Source organism: Astyanax mexicanus, chromosome 1 (assembly GCF_023375975.1).
Source record: "Astyanax mexicanus isolate ESR-SI-001 chromosome 1, AstMex3_surface, whole genome shotgun sequence".
NCBI lineage: Eukaryota > Metazoa > Chordata > Actinopteri > Characiformes > Acestrorhamphidae > Astyanax > Astyanax mexicanus.
In genome coordinates this window covers 896,343-916,470 of record NC_064408.1, presented here as the reverse complement: position 1 = coordinate 916,470, position 20,128 = coordinate 896,343, and the positions used below count along the sequence as shown (strand labels likewise).

Here is a 20,128-nt window from a genome sequence, read left to right as displayed (position 1 = left end):
GGTTATGCTTTGATGTGCAAAAAATATATATTTAAAAAACACGTAAATAAGCCGGTTTATTATAGTATATTTATTATTATTATTATTATTATTATTATTATTATTATTATTATTATTATTATTATTATTATTATTATTATAGTAATGTAAAAAATCCTTTATTTTATGGTGAGACTGCTTCTTTAAATCTGTAGACACTCCTCTCCCACAGTTTCCCTCCATCCAGCGAATGAGCTCCATCAGCGGTGATTCAGCGAATCCTCGCCCAGCTTCAGGCCCTCCTCCTCGGCTGCAGACAGACGTGTGACTCGCAGCTCTCGGTATGGAGGTTCGGCGGTGCAGCTCAGTGAGCAGAGCGGTGTTTGGGGTGTTCTGCGCGGCGTTGCTGCTGCTGCAGGCCGCGGCGGGGGTCCGCGGGGACGCGGGAGAGGGGAAGCGGGAGCAGGAGTGCTATAACTACGCGGGAGGACACGTCTACCCCGGGGAGGCGTTCCGGGTGCCCGTCTCCGACCACTCTCTGCACCTCAGCAAGGCGAAAAGTGCGGATTATTTACAATTATCCTTAAAATTATCCTCATTTATACAATTTACACTTTCACTATCTATTAGAGCACCCGATTATATACAGAAATCACCAAAATGCGAATTATTAATGCTGTAAAATCGCATTTTTACACACTTTCACTTCTGCGTGTGCAGCAGCTGTCAGTGCAGCTTAGCTTAGCATAGTTTATCTCAGGTTAGCTTAGCATAGTTTACCTGAGTATAGCTTAGCTTAGCATAGTTTACCTGAGTATAGCTTAGTTTAGCATAGTTTACCTGAGTTTAGCTTAGCATAGCATAATTTACCTCAGATTAGTTTAGCATAAATTACTTGAATTTACCTTAGTATAGTTTACCTCAGGTTATCTTAGCTTAGTTTACTGCAGTTTCTGCAGTCTCAATTTCGTTTAATATACAACTCTGGAAAAAACAAGAAACCACTTAAAAAATATGAGTTTCTTTGATTTTACCAAATTGAAAACCTCTGGAATATAATCAAGAGGAAGATGGATGACCACAAACCATCAAACCACCAAACTGAACTGCTTGAATTTTTGCACCAGGAGTAAAGCAGCATCAAGTTATCCAAAAGCAGTGTGTAAGACTGGTGGAGGAGAACATTTACATTACATTACATTTGGCAGACGCTTTTGTCCAAAGCGACTTACAATATTGAAGTGCAAATAATAGAAGAGGTTAAGTACAAAAATAATAGAAGTTAAAAATAAAGCATCTATAGATAGGGCCTTAAGGGGGTCAAAGGGAAATAATGGGATAGAGGAGTAGAGAAGAGGAAGAAGGAGATGAGGTTAGAATTAGTTAGTTTGTTAGAGGTGTTAGGAGAGTAAGTGCTCTTTGAAGAGCTCTGTCTTCAGGAGTTTCTCAAAGATAGTTTCTTAACATGATGCATGAAAACTGTGATTAAAGACCAGAATTACTCCACCAAATATTGATTTCTTAACAATGTTAATTTTACTCAAACATATACCTATAAATAGCATAATCAAAGAAACTGAAGTGGTCTCTTTTTAATTTGTTCCAGAGCTGTAGTTTACCTCAGTTTAGCTTAGTATAGTTTACTTCAATTTATCTTAAGGTTTCTAAGTTTAGTTTAATATATTTTTACCTCAGATTAGTATATTTTACCTCAGTTTAGTATAGTTTACTTTAGGTTAGATTAGTAGTTTCTCAGTTTAGTTTAGTTTAATATAGTTTACCTCAGTATAGTATTGTTTCTTAGTTCAATGTAGTTTTTTGCCCAGTTTAGTTTAATATAGTTCCTCAGTTTAGTTTAATGTAGTTTACCTCAGTCTAGCTTAAAATAGCTTACCTCAGTTTAGCTTAGCATAGTTTACCTCAGTTTACTTCACTTCAGTTTAGTTTAGCATAGATTAGCCTAGATTGACTGCAGGCTAAAGTAGCTAGCCACTTACTAGCATGTATTAAATCACCACAGGCTGCAAATATAAAATATTTTAATGCGCAATTTCTCATCAAAAATGTCCTTTAAAGGCTTTTACTCTAATTTTAAAGAGTTTTATCTCGTTTTATTATGATTTTCTGTAAAAATCTGAAAGTTTTCCGCAACAAATCTGTCTGATCCTGACAGCTCCTAATCCCACGTCATGTTTGGACAGCAGTGGATTAACACTTTAATGGCCATATGTTTGCATTATTTGAAGCAATAAGTAGCAATATTATCTTATTTTCAGGATAAATAGTGGATTATTCTGTTTTATAGTGTACACACAGTGTTTTTAAGCATACAGTATTTCTGTGCAATTTTATTTTTATATCATAGTTTTTAGATTATCACGTGTATTGACATGAGTGCATTTGTTTCTGTCAGCACTATTAAAGCATTAATTAAAAAAGTAAAAAAGCTTTTAGGCATGTTTAAACTTTTTTTTTAATCGAACAGAAGTGCATGTGATCAAAGTCAGTGCTGTACAGTATAATAATGAACAGTTCATTTATAGTAATATTTCTCATGGTATAGTCACAAAATGTTTTAAAACCTTATTTACATACTTAAATTTGTAATGATCTAATCAGTTTTAACCATTTATATATGCTATATGCTCCTTTAAAAATAATGTATGCATTAACTTATTTGCATGCATAAATCAATACTGTTATCAGTTATATGCAGAATCTTTCTGCAGACATTGTAAAATTAAGTACACTTACATAGTACAATAAAATAATAAAATAAACTAATCAAAATAATAAGCAATAATATAAAACTGTTAAAAATAAAACAATACAGAAAATAAAGTTATAATAATAACATAAGACAAAAACGTTTTAAGAATAAATAAAATTAAGTAAAACAGGTACAAACTGTCTAAAGATGGTATTTAAAGTTTAAAATTATTTAGTGACTTCAGTGATCTGAATTTTAGTGTTTTCTATAGTGAATTCCAGCTCGCTGGTTCTCTGTAGTTAAAAGCAGATTTTCCCAGTTCACTAAAACTCTTAGGCTGAACATATAAAGGAGCAGTCTGTATTTAATGGATTACATTTAAAATGACACAAATACATTGGTTTATTTTAGCCATGTAAATGCATATTTAAAGTATTTTTTAAATCCTGTATAGATGTTTTATATCGTTTTGTTCATTCAAAATCAATCAAAAATAAAATTAGGACTGTGAAAAATTATACGGTTTAGTCAACAAACTGTTTTAGTGGTTAATGGTAGTCTGTAATTTGCGAAGGAAACACCTGTATGTATAAAAGGTTTACACCAAGTATGAAAGGGTTAAAATCCAGTCAGGTGATGTTATTGTGAATGCTGTGCATGCTCTGCATGATGCACTTATCCCTCCTGTTTTACAGGTGATTTTTATTGATTTATGTTCTGTTTCAGTCTCTAAACCCGCGCCGAAATGGGAGGGTACAGCCGTCATCAACGGAGAGTTTAAAGAACTAAAACTCTCAGACTACAAGGGCAAATACCTGGTCTTCTTCTTCTACCCTCTGGACTTGTGAGTTTTAACACCTTCCATCTCTATTATTCCAGCTCTAATGGAGCAGAAAGGTAAATAAAGATTAGTAGGAGATAATAATGGGCCGATCTGGCCTGGATGTATCTATTTATGTACATTTAGGGCTGAACAATATGCCTAAAATCTATATTAAAATACAGCTCTGGAGAAAAAAATAAGAGATCACTTAAAATGATGATTTTCTTTGATTTTATCAAATTAAAAACCTCTGGAATATAATCAAGAGGAAGATGGATGATCACAAACCACCAAACTGAACTGCTTGAATTTTTGCACCAGGAGTAAAGCAGCATAAAGTTATCCAAAAGCAGTGTGTAAGACTGGTGGAGGAGGATGCATAAAAACTGTGATTTATTTGAGGTCTGAAAGCTCTGCAAATACATGAATATAATATGTTTATTTGGAATTTGGGAGAAATGTTGTCTGTAGTTTCTAGAATAAAATAACAATGTTCATTTTACTCAAACATAAACTCTTATTTTCTTCAGAGCTGTATCTTTCTTATTTTTGGTCGATACAACATAATTCAGATATCAATATAAACAGTATAAAAGCAGTTATGGGAAAGAAATATTATATCCCAGTATTTAAAGATAATAATCTTATGATGCACAGTATTTATCATATTTTGACCCTCAGACAAAATACAGCATCAGCAGATTTTACAATACTCTCTTATGCACAATACAGTGATATTTGTATTATATTTTTCCTTAGGATAATTAAGTTCAATAACATTTATTACACTCTGTAATAAAATGTACAGTTGGGTCAGAGTTCTTTAAGCACTGATCGTAAATATCCTTGATATGCATATGCATTGTCGATACGATAAGAACATTTTTGCAAAATGAAAAAAATATCTATATAATGTCCAGCTCTAGCTACATTATAACATCATTAAAACACAATAGCTAAGTATGCTAATCCAGTCCTAATATCAGGATTGTACACTGGCTCTAAATATTAACAAAATTAAATAGATCATATAGAAGGTAATTACCCTAATTATCCCTAATTAAAGACTAACCCACTCCAACCATGCATAGTTTCAGTGCCATATCGTATCGTATGAAATAAATAAATGATATCGTCAAAGATTTTAGTTTTTATATATTTTTCTACATATTCTATATATATTTATCTATATATTTTATATATTTTTATATATATTCTACTGAATGTTTAGAACTCTTACATTTATGCTAAATAAAACTTTAATATTTATCTTGTTGCTGTGGTAAATTCAGTGATTTGCACATGCTTTGGTTTTGTCCAAAATTGTCTGTTTTTTTTTTTTTTGGAATTCTGTCTTTTACTTTTTCTCAGGGGTGTTTAAGCAACCAATCCAGGCTTCCCCTATAAAAGCGATATTTGACACCTAAGGAGGTTAAATTAGTGAAATATGGCTGAAAGGTAGAAGAAGCTTTCGCCACTTTAGTGGCTAGACAACTTATTTTACTTAAGTAGAAAGAGAAAAATCCTCCTACTTTTAAAAATTGGGTGCCGTTTTTGATTTTAGAAAAAATGAGATACGCTTCGGCAGGCTGTAGTGGTAGATTGGTAGATTTCATAGAATCTGGCAACCTGTTTTGACCTGAATAGACAAGTTAGACTTGTGGATTAGTCGAATGATAATGACCCAGTTTAGAAACCTTTTCTTTGAACAAATGTATGTACTTATATATTGTTGGTTATATTTATATATTGTCTGTTTACTTAGTCAAGAGACAAGTTCAAGATTGATCAATGTGGCAAGTACGGGATTAAGACTAGAATAGGTTTTTATTATTTTTTTTTTTTTTGGGGGGGGTCGTTTTTGTTTTTCCGTATTGCAAAGAATATCGCAAATGCAAGAATATCTTTAAATATTGTGATATTATTTAAGAGCCAAATGGCCTACCTTTAGTTAGCATTGCAGCCAAGGACGATGGCTATTAGCATTGCGGCTAAACCACTCCTACGCTGCTGAAGTCGGCTGACTTATATTTATACGTATAAATTAGTCAGACTGCCAGCCAATCAGCACTCAGAAGCCAGAATAACTGAAATAGGTGTTTCTTAACGTAAGTAGAGGCTAATAGATGGTTGGTTCTGCTGGTTCTGGTTCTGGTTCTGGGTGGATGATTAATCCGAGTTCTGGTCGTTGTGTTTTCAGTACGTTCGTCTGTCCCACTGAGATCATCGCCTTCAGCGACCGAGTTCACGAGTTCCACGCCATCAACGCAGACGTGGTGGCCTGTTCCGTCGACTCGCAGTTCACACACCTGGCCTGGTACACACACACACACACACACACACCTGGGCAGTATCTACTGTTTAGAAGCTAATGTAAATTGAGTTAATAATTAATGTAAACCAATGTCCCATAAGTTAGCATTGTGCTGAGTAGGGCTGCAACCGTTATTCGATAAAATCGGCAATGCCGATTATTTAAATTTGTTGACTAAAAATTGAATTGTCGACTAATCGTTCATTTGTAACAGTACTGCGTTACACAAAGTGCCCAAACAAACACAACAGATTACATATTTATTCACTAAATATCAGTACTTTTCATGTTTAAACAACATGTGGACATTTAAATGCCTTTTTAAATCTCATGTTCAGCTGTTTTTCTGTTGTTCATAAATAATCGTTGATTGATCGACTAATCGAAAAAATGATCGTCAGATTAGTCGACTACCAAAATAATCATTAGTTGCAACTCTAGTGCTAAATGTGTTGAAAAAATATCAGAAGTTTCCATCTAAATTTCTGTTTAAATTTAATTAAATGATCAAAATGTCTAAAATGTTAATGTGATTATAAATTAGTGTGAGTATAATTAATTTTAGACCATTTATATTGGTTTGGAAAAAAACATAAAGAACTACTGCCAGATTTGCATTATGTGGTTAAATAATCAATATTAATATTGATATATAACTTTTAATTGCTTTTGCGATATGATTTTTATGGTAAATTAATACATTGAAAGAGCTGTGACAACATGAATGAATGAAGTTATATAGACTTTTATATACACTTATATATAGCGCCTTTCTGTAAAACCAAAGACGCTTTACAATTAACACGTTTTTACACTTTAACATTTATATACTCTGCACTCATCAATAGCTCACAGCATACTCTCAACCGGAAACCACCGTCCACCGTAACAGCAAACTCATGCAACACCAGAGGGAGCTCCTCACACTGCAGAATTAAATATCCTAATATCCTTTTTCCATTTCTATGTTTCCAAAATTAATGTTACTCTCTCCGTCATCAGGATTAACACACCCAGGAAGCAGGGAGGTCTCGGACCAATGAAAATCCCCCTCCTGTCTGACCTCACACACCAGATCTCCAAAGACTATGGAGTCTATCTGGAGGACCAAGGACACACACTCAGGTACACAAACACACACAAACACACACACACACACACAACCAACACAAAACACAGTGGATCAACACCAGCAGATGACAGACATGTCTCTCCAAACCATCACTGATCATCAGTACATTTTACATTTCATTTAAAGTAAATCAAGGAGCAGAGTCTGGAGGAAGAGTGGAGAGACACACAGTCCAAACTGCTCGAGGTCTAGTGTGAAGTTTCCACCAATCAGTGATGGTTTAGAGAGACATGTCTGTCATCTGCTGGTGTTGATCCACTGTGTTTTATTATCAAGTCTAAAGTCAGTGCAGTTTTGTTTTCCCACAAAATCTTACAGCACTTCATGCTTTTTATGGAGATGCAGATTTCATTTTCCAGCAGGACTTGGCACACTGAGTACCAAAAGTAACAATTGGTCTTATTATATAATATTCTAATTTTAAACAAGAAACAGATTTTTGGGTTTTGACTGTCTGTAAGCTTCATAATCAACAACAATAAAATAAATAAATGAGTGAAATATATGAGTTTCACATTTTTAACTAAATTCACCTGTATATACAAATACACATTATCATAATTATTATTACTACAGTGAAATTAACAGTCTACACCCAACTTGCCTGTAATAAATCATAAACTAATAGTGTTTGTTTGTGTGTGTGTATCAGGGGGTTGTTTATTATCGATGATAAGGGAACACTTCGTCAGATCACGATGAACGATCTGCCGGTCGGACGCTCTGTAGACGAAACTCTCAGACTGGTGCAGGCCTTCCAATACACCGACAAACACGGAGAAGGTACACACACACTATACACACACATTATACACAATGATTTATTTTAAAGTGTATTGGTGTTTTAAATGTGAAAATGTGAACTTGCTGGATAAATGTGGGCGATATTTAAAAAAAAAAACTTTATCATGAGACACAACTTAACATTTCTGGACATACACATACATCATCATCAACAACAGCAGCAGCAAACTCAAAAAGTTGCCTAAGTAAAATAATAGAACTATAGAAATGTTGCATTATATAAATCAATAATTGTAATTATACCACTGTTAGTTTAGATCCTGTAATGTGATTGGCTGAGAGGTGTTCTATGAGTACCGTTATCAGCCTGTAATGCACTGTAACCGAAGCTCTCCATTAGTGCTGGGCGATACAACGATATCGATTTGTCTCGCGATAATTTTTCGCTCGATGACTATGATAAGCCTGTGCAATAGAATTTGATAAACCTTCATTTCCATTTCCGTCTAAGTAGCACCACACACAGGCGCAGCACGTGATCACGCTGAACTGCATGCTCAGCCAAGTACCACCGGGGCTGGATCTGATCCAAGTCCTCCCATAAGTCCGCAGACCAATGAAAACACAACGTAGGAGGTGCTGGAACAGACCCAGCCGCACGCCCATCTTTGCTCAGCCGGAGGACCGCGCTTAATCAATAGCAGGTTACGGGAAGATGGCCAGTAGAGAGAACCCCCAGAGCAAAAGTGAAGAGGAGGGTGAGCCATCTGCTCTTGATGACATTGTTCCAAAGAAAGACCGTACCACTTCCAATATATGAAAGTGGTCCTGGACCCGAATATTTGGGTATTCGGATATTCGTTCGTTGAGTAGGTATTCGGTTTTTAATTTTGGTATTCGGATATTCGTTTTTTTTCCTTTCCAGAGCTCCACCTCACTCTAACATCACACTTCTGTTCTCGCGGGTCCCGTCAGAATATCTTGCGCGTGGGACAGAACTGAATTGTTATTTGCGGGAGTGGGAGTTTAATCAATCCTGAGGACGCGGGAGCAAATTAATAAATAGTTAAGAAAATTGTAATAATCACGCAGTGATTCTCATGCTCAACAAAAATCCCTAAAGAAAAGTGGAGTATGGACCTACACACACACACACACACACACATGCAAACAACCATGGCCGTACTGTTCAGCGCATTTTTAATAAAATTTAAGGACATTTTAAGCACTAAATGTAATTAATTCAATTTATATTAGGACCGCGGGGCAGGTGCGGCAAAAATGTGTATGTGGCGGGCGCGGGATTAAAAGAAGAGTTTTTTTGCGGAGCGGTAACGGCACAAAAACACCCTAAGAATGATGTCTAAATGACTTTCCTCTAATCTAATATAATTTAACATGGTTTAAGAATATAAAATAATTTCTAAACAAATGAACTTTTTAATATGGATCTCATGGCCCAAGTGCAAAAACACAAAATCAGTAATACTGTGCACTGCACAATCATTAAACCGAAACAGCCGTAACGCAGCGGCGCTTCTGCTCTGAACGCAGCGGGGAAGCCTGGTGTGAGGCGGTGAAAACTACATAACTACACAACATAAGGAGACATAATGCACTCCAAATATTCAGGACTGAAGTGAAATAAATGATAATGTACAGATATAATCTGTTTCTAGTAGATATTTAATGAGAAATAAGCCCGAACGGCCCGAGGAAAGGTGTGGGAAATGTTTTTTTTCCGGGCCGGGGGTCCGTGGACAATTTTGCTGTGGATTAATTCGTTTTTAATCCGTCTTTAAAAAAAAAAAACTAATATTCGAATATTCGTTACCAATTACTGCCGATTATCCGGAGCTCAAAAAACGCTATTCGGGCCAGCCCTAATAATTATCGAGATACAGAAAAAAATATAAATAAAACTTTTGTCCATAACTCCCTTATTCTCTCACTAATGAGTAAAAACAAACCTTTAAGTGTGACAGAAAGTGATTTGATTTATATCGTGATACATATCGATATCGACTGATATGGAAAACTATATCGTGATAAGATTTTTTTCCCTATTGCCCAGCCCTACTCTCCATGTATTACTGTATTGCTCCGCCACATACAGGTAACCTAGCAACGATGCAGCGCTTACAAACCAAACAGCACAGCTACAAACAAACAGAGCAGCAATGGAACTATTTTAACTGGTGGAGTTTTTATAACCAAACAGATCCTATTTTCTCCTCCTCTTTAACTCTTTAAAATCTTTCAATAAACAGAGATATACATGCTGTGATTTACGTCCACATCACAGCAATGCCAATATTACATGTTATAGCACGAACCTGGAGTGTGTAATTGCTTAATTAATTGTTTATTGACTGTTTATAAATGATAAAATATATCCAAATTATGCAGAAAAAAGTAATATTGAAGTATCTGAAGGTTTCTGAAGAGTATAGTAAATATATATATTTTTTTACATATTCACATTTAGAACATCAAAAGTGCAAAATACAGTATAATATAATGTTAATATATATTTTTGTATATTTAGTGTAATTTTCTTTTGGTTTGGTTGCAGTTTGTCCGGCTGGATGGAAGCCTGGCAGCGACACGGTAAGTCCCCATAAACCAGTGTGTGTGTTTGGGTGTGTAGATATAGGTTTTGGCATTAGATGTCTTTATCTATAGACATTTAAAATATTAATTTATTATTAATGTAATGCATTATAAAATAAACACTTTACAGTGTCTTACAGAAGGGTTCATTTTGTCTCCTTATAACCACAAACTGAGATTTTAAGGAGCACATAATTGTAAAATAAAAATTTTAATCCAAAAAGTGTGACGTGCAAAAGTATTCAACCCCATTTTAACTTAAAACCCTACATAAAATCCAGCTTAATCAATTCCAGCCTTCAGAAATCTTATCTTAATGAGTTAATAGAGTTAATCCAGCTGTGTGTAATTTAGTCTCAGCATCATGAAGAGCAGGAAGTGCGTTTCTTGCACCATTTTAAAAGTCAATTTTAATGCTTCTTAAGACCTCTAAAAATATATTTTAGGAATTTGAGAACTGCAGTTATAAAATGCAGCTTAAAATGATTTATTATTTATTATAGTCATATCTAATCTAATGCTAATGTTAGCATGCTAGGTAGCTTGCAGCTAGTGTTAGCTAGCTCTCCGCTTACCTTAGTTCTCTCCTTGGTTTTCTAGCTAAATCACCGCTAACGTTAGTATGTTCGCTAGCTCTCTGTTAAACTTAGTTCTCTCCCCCTGTAACATTAGCTAGTTCACCACTAGCATTAGCTAGTGTGTTAGCTAGCTCACTGCTAACGTTAGCTAACTCTTCGATAACCTAAGTTCGGTAACACTTCCTATGACCCCTGTATTCATAATGCATTATAAATGCATTTATAATGCATTATATGACATGCATAATACCTTATAATGACTGTAATAAGCTTGTATAATAACTCATAAGTACTTACAGTGACATTCATAACACATTATAAACTACAGTTTTTTAGGTATGTTAGCTAGCTTGCCACTAAAGTTAGTATGTTAGTTAGCTGGCATTAGCTAACGATCTTTAGCTAGCTAAGGCCAGCTAGCTAACATACCAATTATAGTGTCCAGCTAGCTAACATACTAACTTTGGCTAGCTAAGGCCAGCTAGCTAAAATACCAATTATAGTGTCCAGCTAGCTAACATACTAACTTTGGCTAGCTATGGTCAGCTAGCTAACATACTAACTTTGGCTAGCTATGGTCAGCTAGCTAACATATTAACTTTAGCTAGCTATGGTCAGCTAGCTAACATACTAACTTTGGCTAGCTATGGTCAGCTAGCTAACATATTAACTTTAGCTAGCTATGATCAGCTAGCTAACATATTAACTTTAGCTAGCTATGATCAGCTAGTTAACATATTAACTTTAGCTAGCTAAGGTCAGCTAGCTAACATATTAACTTTAGCTAGCTAAGGTCAGCTAGCTAACATATTAACTTTAGCTAGCTATGATCAGCTAGTTAACATATTAACTTTAGCTAGCTATGATCAGCTAGCTAACATATTAACTTTAGCTAGCTAAGGTCAGCTAGCTAACATATTAACTTTAGCTAGCTATGATCAGCTAGTTAACATATTAACTTTAGCTAGCTAAGGTCAGCTAGCTAACATATTAACTTTAGCTAGCTATGATCAGCTAGTTAACATATTAACTTTAGCTAGCTATGATCAGCTAGCTAACATATTAACTTTAGCTAGCTATGATCAGCTAGTTAACATATTAACTTTAGCTAGCTATGATCAGCTAGTTAACATATTAACTTTAGCTAGCTATGATCAGCTAGCTAACATATTAACTTTAGCTAGCTATGATCAGCTAGTTAACATATTAACTTTAGCTAGCTATGATCAGCTAGCTAACATATTAACTTTAGCTAGCTATGATCAGCTAGTTAACATATTAACTTTAGCTAGCTATGATCAGCTAGCTAACATATTAACTTTAGCTAGCTATGATCAGCTAGTTAACATATTAACTTTAGCTAGCTAAGGTCAGCTAGCTAACATATTAACTTTAGCTAACTAAGGTCAGCTAGCTAACATATTAACTTTAGCTAACTAAGGTCAGCTAGCTAACATATTAACTTTAGCTAGCTAAGGTCAGCTAGTTAACATATTAACTTTAGCTAGCTATGATCAGCTAGCTAACATATTAACTTTAGCTAGCTATGATCAGCTAGTTAACATATTAACTTTAGCTAGCTAAGGTCAGCTAGCTAACATATTAACTTTAGCTAACTAAGGTCAGCTAGCTAACATATTAACTTTAGCTAGCTAAGGTCAGCTAGCTAACATATTAACTTTAGCTAGCTAAGATCAGGGAGAGAACTAAAAGAATTATGACTACATTTTTGGGTCTTAAATTATATTTATTGAGGTCTTAAAAATGTCTTAAAAGCATCAATTAAAATCCTACTAAAATACAGAATGAGAAAGTTTAAGGGATATGAATATTTTTGTATATAGTAATATATATTGATATTGAATTCTAGTCCAGCTCTTAGTTTGAGAGTGTAAAATCGTGTTAAACTGATCCGCTGTGTCTCTGTTCTCCTGCAGATCATTCCTGATCCCTCTGGAAAGCTGAAGTACTTTGATAAGCTGAACTGATGATCTGTGTGTTTGTTGGGGTTTATAGTCGTCGTTTGTGAAACACAGAATAAACGGAGGGTTTTGATAGAACTAAAGCGTGTGCTGTGCCTTTATTCATATGTTTGTTTTGTTTTACACTGTTTATCCTATAAAATATAATATACAGAGCTGTTAAAAAAACAAGACTTTTTGCACCAGGAGTAAAGCAGCATAAAGTTATCCAAAAGCAGTGTGTAAGACTGGTGGAGGAGAACATGATGCCAAGATGCATGAAATTAAAAACTGTGATTAAAAACCAACCAGGATTATTCCACCAAATATTGATTATTTCTGAACTCTTAAAACTTTATGAATATGAACTTGTTTTCTTTGCATTATTTGAGGTCTGAAAGCTCTGCATCTTTTTTGTTATTTCAGTCATTTCTCATTTTCTGTAAATAAATGCTCTAAATGAGAATATTTTTATTTGGAATTTGGGAGAAATGTTGTCTGTAGTTTATAGAATAAAACAACAATGTTCATTTTACTCAAACATAAACCTATAAATAGTAAAATCAGAGAAACTGATTCAGAAACTGAAGTTTTGAACACTAGATGTCGCTGTTTCTCCACATTTAAAATCCACACGGTTCTTCTTTCACCACAGTGAGTTCAGTTCACTTAATTGACTGTATAACAGCATTAACACTATGGATTATCATATATATATATATATATATATAGGAACTGCAGCAGCTACACATTATCCCTAACTCACTATAACTCAGCTCTGCCTCACTCTACATCCAGTCTGACTCACGGTGAGGAGGTACGGCAGCACCAGAGGGACACAGCCTTTTTTATTTTTTATTTTTGTGTTATAGATATATAAATATAACTTTTTTACACGTTTTAACCCCTCTTGTAACAGGGTTTTCAGTTACAGAACAGTTTTTCCCACAATAAAAAATATTTATTATTATCCTTTAAATCTAATATATCAACATTATATTCACACAGAAAAACAATAACGGTAACACTTTCTATGAATGTCATCTTTATTAGACTCTATAACTACATTCATAATATATTATAATGCATTCATAAGGCATTATAAACATGGCGATAAATATTTATAAAAATGCATAACCCACTATAGCCATGTTTATTAAGCATTATGACCTGTGATCATAATACATTATAAGCTATGCTTATGGTATATGGTATGTTAAAATAGTTTATATCTATCGTTAAAAATATGAAACAATGAAAGTCTGTCACTTTACAAAGAGTGCACAAAGACCTGTTATAATACATTATAATTGACTATAATTAATAATATATTCAATACAAGTATAATTCATAAGTTGAAAGCTGTTTTAGTCATGATAAAGTCTACAAGCTGGGACTGAGTTTCTTGGTATTGATGTATAACATGCTATAAACACAGCTATTAATGCATTATAATCACAGTTCATGATGCATAATAAACATGGCTATGATGAATTATAGAGTTTTATAAATATGTATAACCATGTTTATAATGCCTTATGAATGCATTATAATGTGTTATGAATATGTTTATAGAGTCTCATAGAGAGTGTTACCACAATAACTACATTACAACGTCTACTTCTTACTGCAATATGTATTTTCTGGCTCTATATTAGCTCCAGCTGTTCTGGACTCTTGTTATTGTTACAGACTTAAAGAGGTTAATAAAGTTCGTAAGCTTTTTCCCGGGTGAGCCGTTAGTTTCCACTGACCAGAACATGAACCCGGAGAAAACTGATCAGAACATCCTGGAAAACAAATCCAGACTAAATACAATTAGGAAGAGATATTCTACAAATACTGCCAAGGAAATGACGTTCACACGCCTGAAATGTTCAGAAACTTGATCGTGTAGCTTATATGAACATTATAGAGCATTATAGAGCGCCCCCTACACTTCCTGTAGTGTATTACAGTCTGTCAGAATGAGCGTGTTGTGGATCATATGAACATTATAGAGCATTATAGAGCGCCCCCTACGCTTCCTGTAGTGTATAACAGTCTGTCAGAAAGGGCGTGTTGTGGATCATATGAACATTATAGAGCATTATAGAGCGTCCCCTACACTTCCTGTAGTGTATTACAGTCTGTCAGAATGAGTGTGTTGTGGATCATATGAACATTATAGAGCATTATAGAGCGCCCCCTACACTTCCTGTAGTGTATAACAGTCTGTCAGAAAGGGCGTGTTGTGGATCATATGAACATTATAGAGCATTATAGAGCGTCCCCTACACTTCCTGTAGTGTATTACAGTCTGTCAGAATGAGTGTGTTGTGGATCATATGAACATTATAGAGCATTATAGAACACCCCCTACACTTCCTGTAGTGTATTACAGTCTGTCAGAATGAGGTTATGTAATAGGTTATATTATATTATTATTATATAGGTAATATAGGGATGTGAGTCAGAATGGATAATTTCCCTCACACACATCCTGCTGTTTCTGGATCTGTGTGTGTGTGTGTGTGTGTACAGCTGCTCAGAGAAACACTGTGCTGATCAAACTGATCTGAAATCTATATATATATATATATATAATAACAGCTGGTCGGATGTTCATGCTGAGGTCAAGGAGGAGAAAAAAAGGCGAGGCAGTTTGCTTTTGCTGTTTTTTATGCTTTTTTATTTTATATAAAGCTATGGCATGATAATCACAATATAGCAAAGTAACAAATAAAATGATTAAGTTTTATTAAGTGTGCAGTGTAGTGTTTAGCCATATTACTGTTTTTTTGTGTTTTTGCACATAGACTATAACCTCAATATAAAAAAATGGTTTAGAATTTATTTTCTATTTTAAACCATGTTAAATTACTGTATAATAGAATAAAGAAGTCATTCAGACATCATTCTTGTAGCCTAATTTGCCGATATTTAGGCCTGTGAATCAGGGTTCTCATTGTTGGTGTTTTAATGTTTTGGAGATCTGTTCTTAATGAATATTTTTATTAAATAATAGCTCTATGCTTCTTCAGTGTTAGAGAGAGATAAGGGGCACAGTCAATCAAACTTTTTGACAGGTGACCTTTGACCCCTCCCCCACACCACGTGCCTCCTTTTCTGGAATGTGACCTTTGACCCCTCAGATCACCCTATGATGAGGTCTGTTAGTAATTATGTTTTCAATCATCTGTAATTACCCCTGCCATTCGTCATTCATGTTTTGGATATGAGGTAATTTAAACCATGGTGACACACCGCCCCGCCCATCCCTCCGCCCCTTCCTGCCCCATCCCCACCTCTTCCCGTCCCGCCCCATCATTATTCAGATTGTCCTGATTGGTCAAAAAAATTCCTAAATTCTAAACATGCCATTCTTGACCTCGACCTCCCCATACACCTGCCTGAGAGCAGAACAGTCCAGACTGGTCATCAGCTTGGTGGGGCCTGCTCTCAGGCAGGTGTATGGGGAGGTCGAGGTCAACATCCAGCCATGAAGTCCAGATACAGAGAGAGGAGGAGGACGACGACCTTAGAGCAGCATTAGACCAATTAAAAGAATGGCATGTTTAGATAACTGTGTCCAGTAATGCAAACACAGTCTATATTCTGTAACAAGCTAACTGCGTTTTGTGTTATGCTTTATAGGAGTGTATTTATAATATAGAAACAGTAATAAGATCTTGCACTCCCATGTATATCATTTTCTGCAATGCAAACTGGTAAAATAAAAGCATTTGAGAAACACATTTCCCATTTCGAAGATCACGCAAGGGGTAGAGAAACAGGGGTTATTTGTAAAAACTGCATTTTTGACTTGAAAGCAGCTCCCACTAAAAGCTGATTTAGACCATTGGAATCGGGTTTCATTATTTTGAAGATAACAGCTGAATCTAAATATTTTGCTGTAAGTAATCAAGAGTAGATAAGAAAAATAAATGCTGTTTAGAATCTTTCAAATAATTGTGATCACAGTGAGCTCAGAAATATCTCAATCTAATAATGGTCAACAAATAACCAAAACAAAAAAAAAAGCTAATTCAGCGTCTGACTACTGTTGCCGAAAGCCTCAGAATTATATTAAATATAAAATTACACTGTAAACTCTAAAAGCCATCCTAAATAAATTAAATGTGTTAACTTTAACAGTTACCCAACTGTTTTCAATTGGCAGGTATTTGCTTTGGGGAATGAGAAATGAGACAATTAATTTGCTTATTGTTTTGACTTCAGATATATTTCTATTGTTTAAATCTATTAAGTAGGAATGTAAGTAAGTATGTCCTCCTGTCATTGAGATTCACTGTCAAAATCTTGTCATGTCCTTTAAAATGAAATTGAAAATAATTTTATAATTATTTTAAGAAGTTGGTTTTGGCTCACATAAACAACTACAATTTATCATAATGCCATCAAATACAACTGCTCCACTGAAGATTTTAGAACCTCTAATATCTACCTGTCCTTGTCACACTTACCGTATTTTTCGGACTATAAGGCGCACCGTATTATAAGACGCACTATCAAAGAACGCGTATTTTCTGCTATTTTTCCATACATAGGGCGCATCGCATTATAAGGCGCGTTGAGTGACACTAGAAAGGGTGCCTATATCAAAGTGAACAGGGGTGGCGCCATGTTTCCCTTCCCCCACCGGGGGTGGTCGCTTGCCGGTGGAGCGTCTCAGTATATATAAATCTAGCTCTTTCAAAGTCAAACGAGTGCTGGATATTAATCTACACAGATTCCTCTCCTGAAAACTGTTTATTTGGGTGAGTAACATGCTTCAGTTTATTTACAGTAAGCTTAGATTTCCAGATGTCCACTAAGGCTTGCTGCACCAGCGTTAGCATAGCTATCCGCTAGCGCGCTAGCTAGTCACCTAAACTAGTAAAGTTAACCCAAACTTAAACGACAGCGTTACACTGAGTAATCCTGCGTGTTCTGGTAAGACAGTGAGATATTAGCTAGCGATTCGTCCCCCGTAGCTTGTTTTAACACGGTAAACAAGCAGATTACAGGCTGATAAAACTCACCTCTGAGAGAGTTAGCGCTTAGCATCTAGCTAATGCTAGCCAGGCAAAGCAGCACAGACTTACAGGCCGATAACTCACCTCTGAACGGTGAACGCTTAGTGATTAGCATCTAACTCTAATAATACTGCTCCAGCAGTATTAAAAGTGCTAAATTTAGAAAATACTGATCTCTGAACAGTGAAAAAGCTAGCTAGCTAAGCGGTTAGCATCTAGCTAATGCTATTGCTGCTCAGCCTCGGAGCTGCACGGCTCTGCACGGAGTGTGTGTTTACTGTTCCTTACACCTGACGGGTAAAATTTAGATAATACTGATCTCTGAACAGTGAATAAGCTAGCTAATGCTATTTGCTGCTCCAGCCTCGGAGCTGCACGGCTCTGGACTCTGTATAGCACTGAAACTCTGTATAACGCTGCACGGAGTGTGTGTTTACTGCTCCTTACAACCTGACGAGTAAAATTTAGATAATACTGATCTCAGTGAATAAGCTAGCTAGCTTAGCGGTTAGCATCTAGCTAATGCTATTGCTGCTCCAGCCTCGGAGCTGCACGGCTCTGGACTCTGTATAGCACTGAAACTCTCTATAACGCTGCACGGAGTGTGTGTTTACTGCTCCTTACAACCTGACGAGTAAAATCCATACAAAAGGCGCACCGTATTATAAGACACACTGTCAATTTTTTGAAAATTAAAAGTTTTTAAGTGCGCCTTATAGTCCGAAAAATACGGTACATACATAACACAGATAAACCAAGTTCTTTGGAATGTGGTTTACTGACTTTATGTCAGCCTTTGACTCTATTATAGTCATCAACCTCCACGCACATCACTATGCAGCTGGGTTCTAGACTTCCTGACTAACAGGTCTCACATGATCAGAATGTAACACTTACCTTCTTGATAACCCCTTGCGCACATTTGCTCACAAAGTGAAATTTGTGAAAGTGTATTCAACTTAGATCATGTTTCATGAGGAATTAAAGCATGGGAGAAAGTACAGGTGGCACTAAATGCTAAGTAGACATTGTAATGTGCTTTTGGAAGATAGGTAAACCTTTAATTATTTAATCTATTTGAGTTTCAAACTACAGCAGTCTTGATCTACTGTTGTCTAAATGCAATTTGCTGGTTAGTTTTTTACACGTTGGACCTTGTAAACCCTTGAATGTCACATGACTTGAAAGAAATACACCTGAAGCATAGAAGACAAAAGAAAACATAAAAAAATGAAATACCGTATTTTTCGGACTATAAGGCGCACTTAAAAACTTTTAATTTTCACAAAAATTGACAGTGCGTCTTATAATACGGTGCGCCTTTTGTATGGATTTTACTCGTCAGGTTGTAAGGAGCAGTAAACACACACTCCGTGCAGCGTTATAGAGAGTTTCAGTGCTATACAGAGTCCAGAGCCGTGCAGCTCCGAGGCTGAGCAGCAATAGCATTAGCTAGATGCTAACCGCTAAGCTAGCTAGCTTATTCACTGAGATCAGTATTATCTAAATTGTACTCGTCAGGTTGTAAGGAGCAGTAAACACACACTCCGTGCAGCGTTATAGAGAGTTTCAGTGCTATACAGAGTCCAGAGCCGTGCAGCTCCGAGGCTGGAGCAGCAATAGCATTAGCTAGATGCTAACCGCTAAGCTAGCTAGCTTATTCACTGTTCAGAGATCAGTGTTATATAAATTATCTAAAGTAAACACACACTCCGTGCAGAGCCGTGCAGCTCCGTGGCTGGAGCAGCAATAGCATTAGCTAGATGCTAACCGCTAAGCTAGCTAGCTTTTTCACTGTTCAGAGATCAGTATTATCTAAATTTAGTACTTTTAATACTGCTGGAGCAGTATTATTAGAGTTAGATGCTAATCGCTAAGCGTTCACCGTTCAGAGGTGAGTTATCGGCCTGTAAGTCTGTGCTGCTTTGCCTGGCTAGCATTAGCTAGATGCTAAGCGCTAACTCTCTCAGAGGTGAGTTTTATCAGCCTGTAATCTGCTTGTTTACCGTGTTAAAACAAGCTACGGGGGACGAATCGCTAGCTAATATCTCACTGTCTTACCAGAACACGCAGGATTACTCAGTGTAACGCTGTCGTTTAAGTTTGGGTTAACTTTACTAGTTTAGGTGACTAGCTAGCGTGCTAGCGGATAGCTATGCTAACGCTGGTGCAGCAAGCCTTAGTGGACATCTGGAAATCTAAGCTTACTGTAAATAAACTGAAGCACGTTACTCACCCAAATAAACAGTTTTCAGG

The 20,128-nt window shown here is 35.8% G+C and overlaps 1 protein-coding gene across 1 annotated transcript; it reads left to right on the top strand.

Moving 5' to 3' along the window:
- The first annotated feature begins 222 nt into the window (after positions 1-222).
- On the top strand, positions 223-12,958 carry prdx4 (peroxiredoxin 4). Its single transcript, XM_022664037.2, has 7 exons — positions 223-539; positions 3,416-3,533; positions 5,713-5,829; positions 6,829-6,951; positions 7,611-7,741; positions 10,278-10,312; positions 12,831-12,958. The coding sequence occupies exons 1-7, from the start codon at positions 323-325 to the stop codon at positions 12,879-12,881; spliced, it is 792 nt and encodes a 263-aa protein (XP_022519758.1). The 5' UTR covers positions 223-322; the 3' UTR covers positions 12,882-12,958.
- The last annotated feature ends 7,170 nt before the right edge of the window (positions 12,959-20,128 follow it).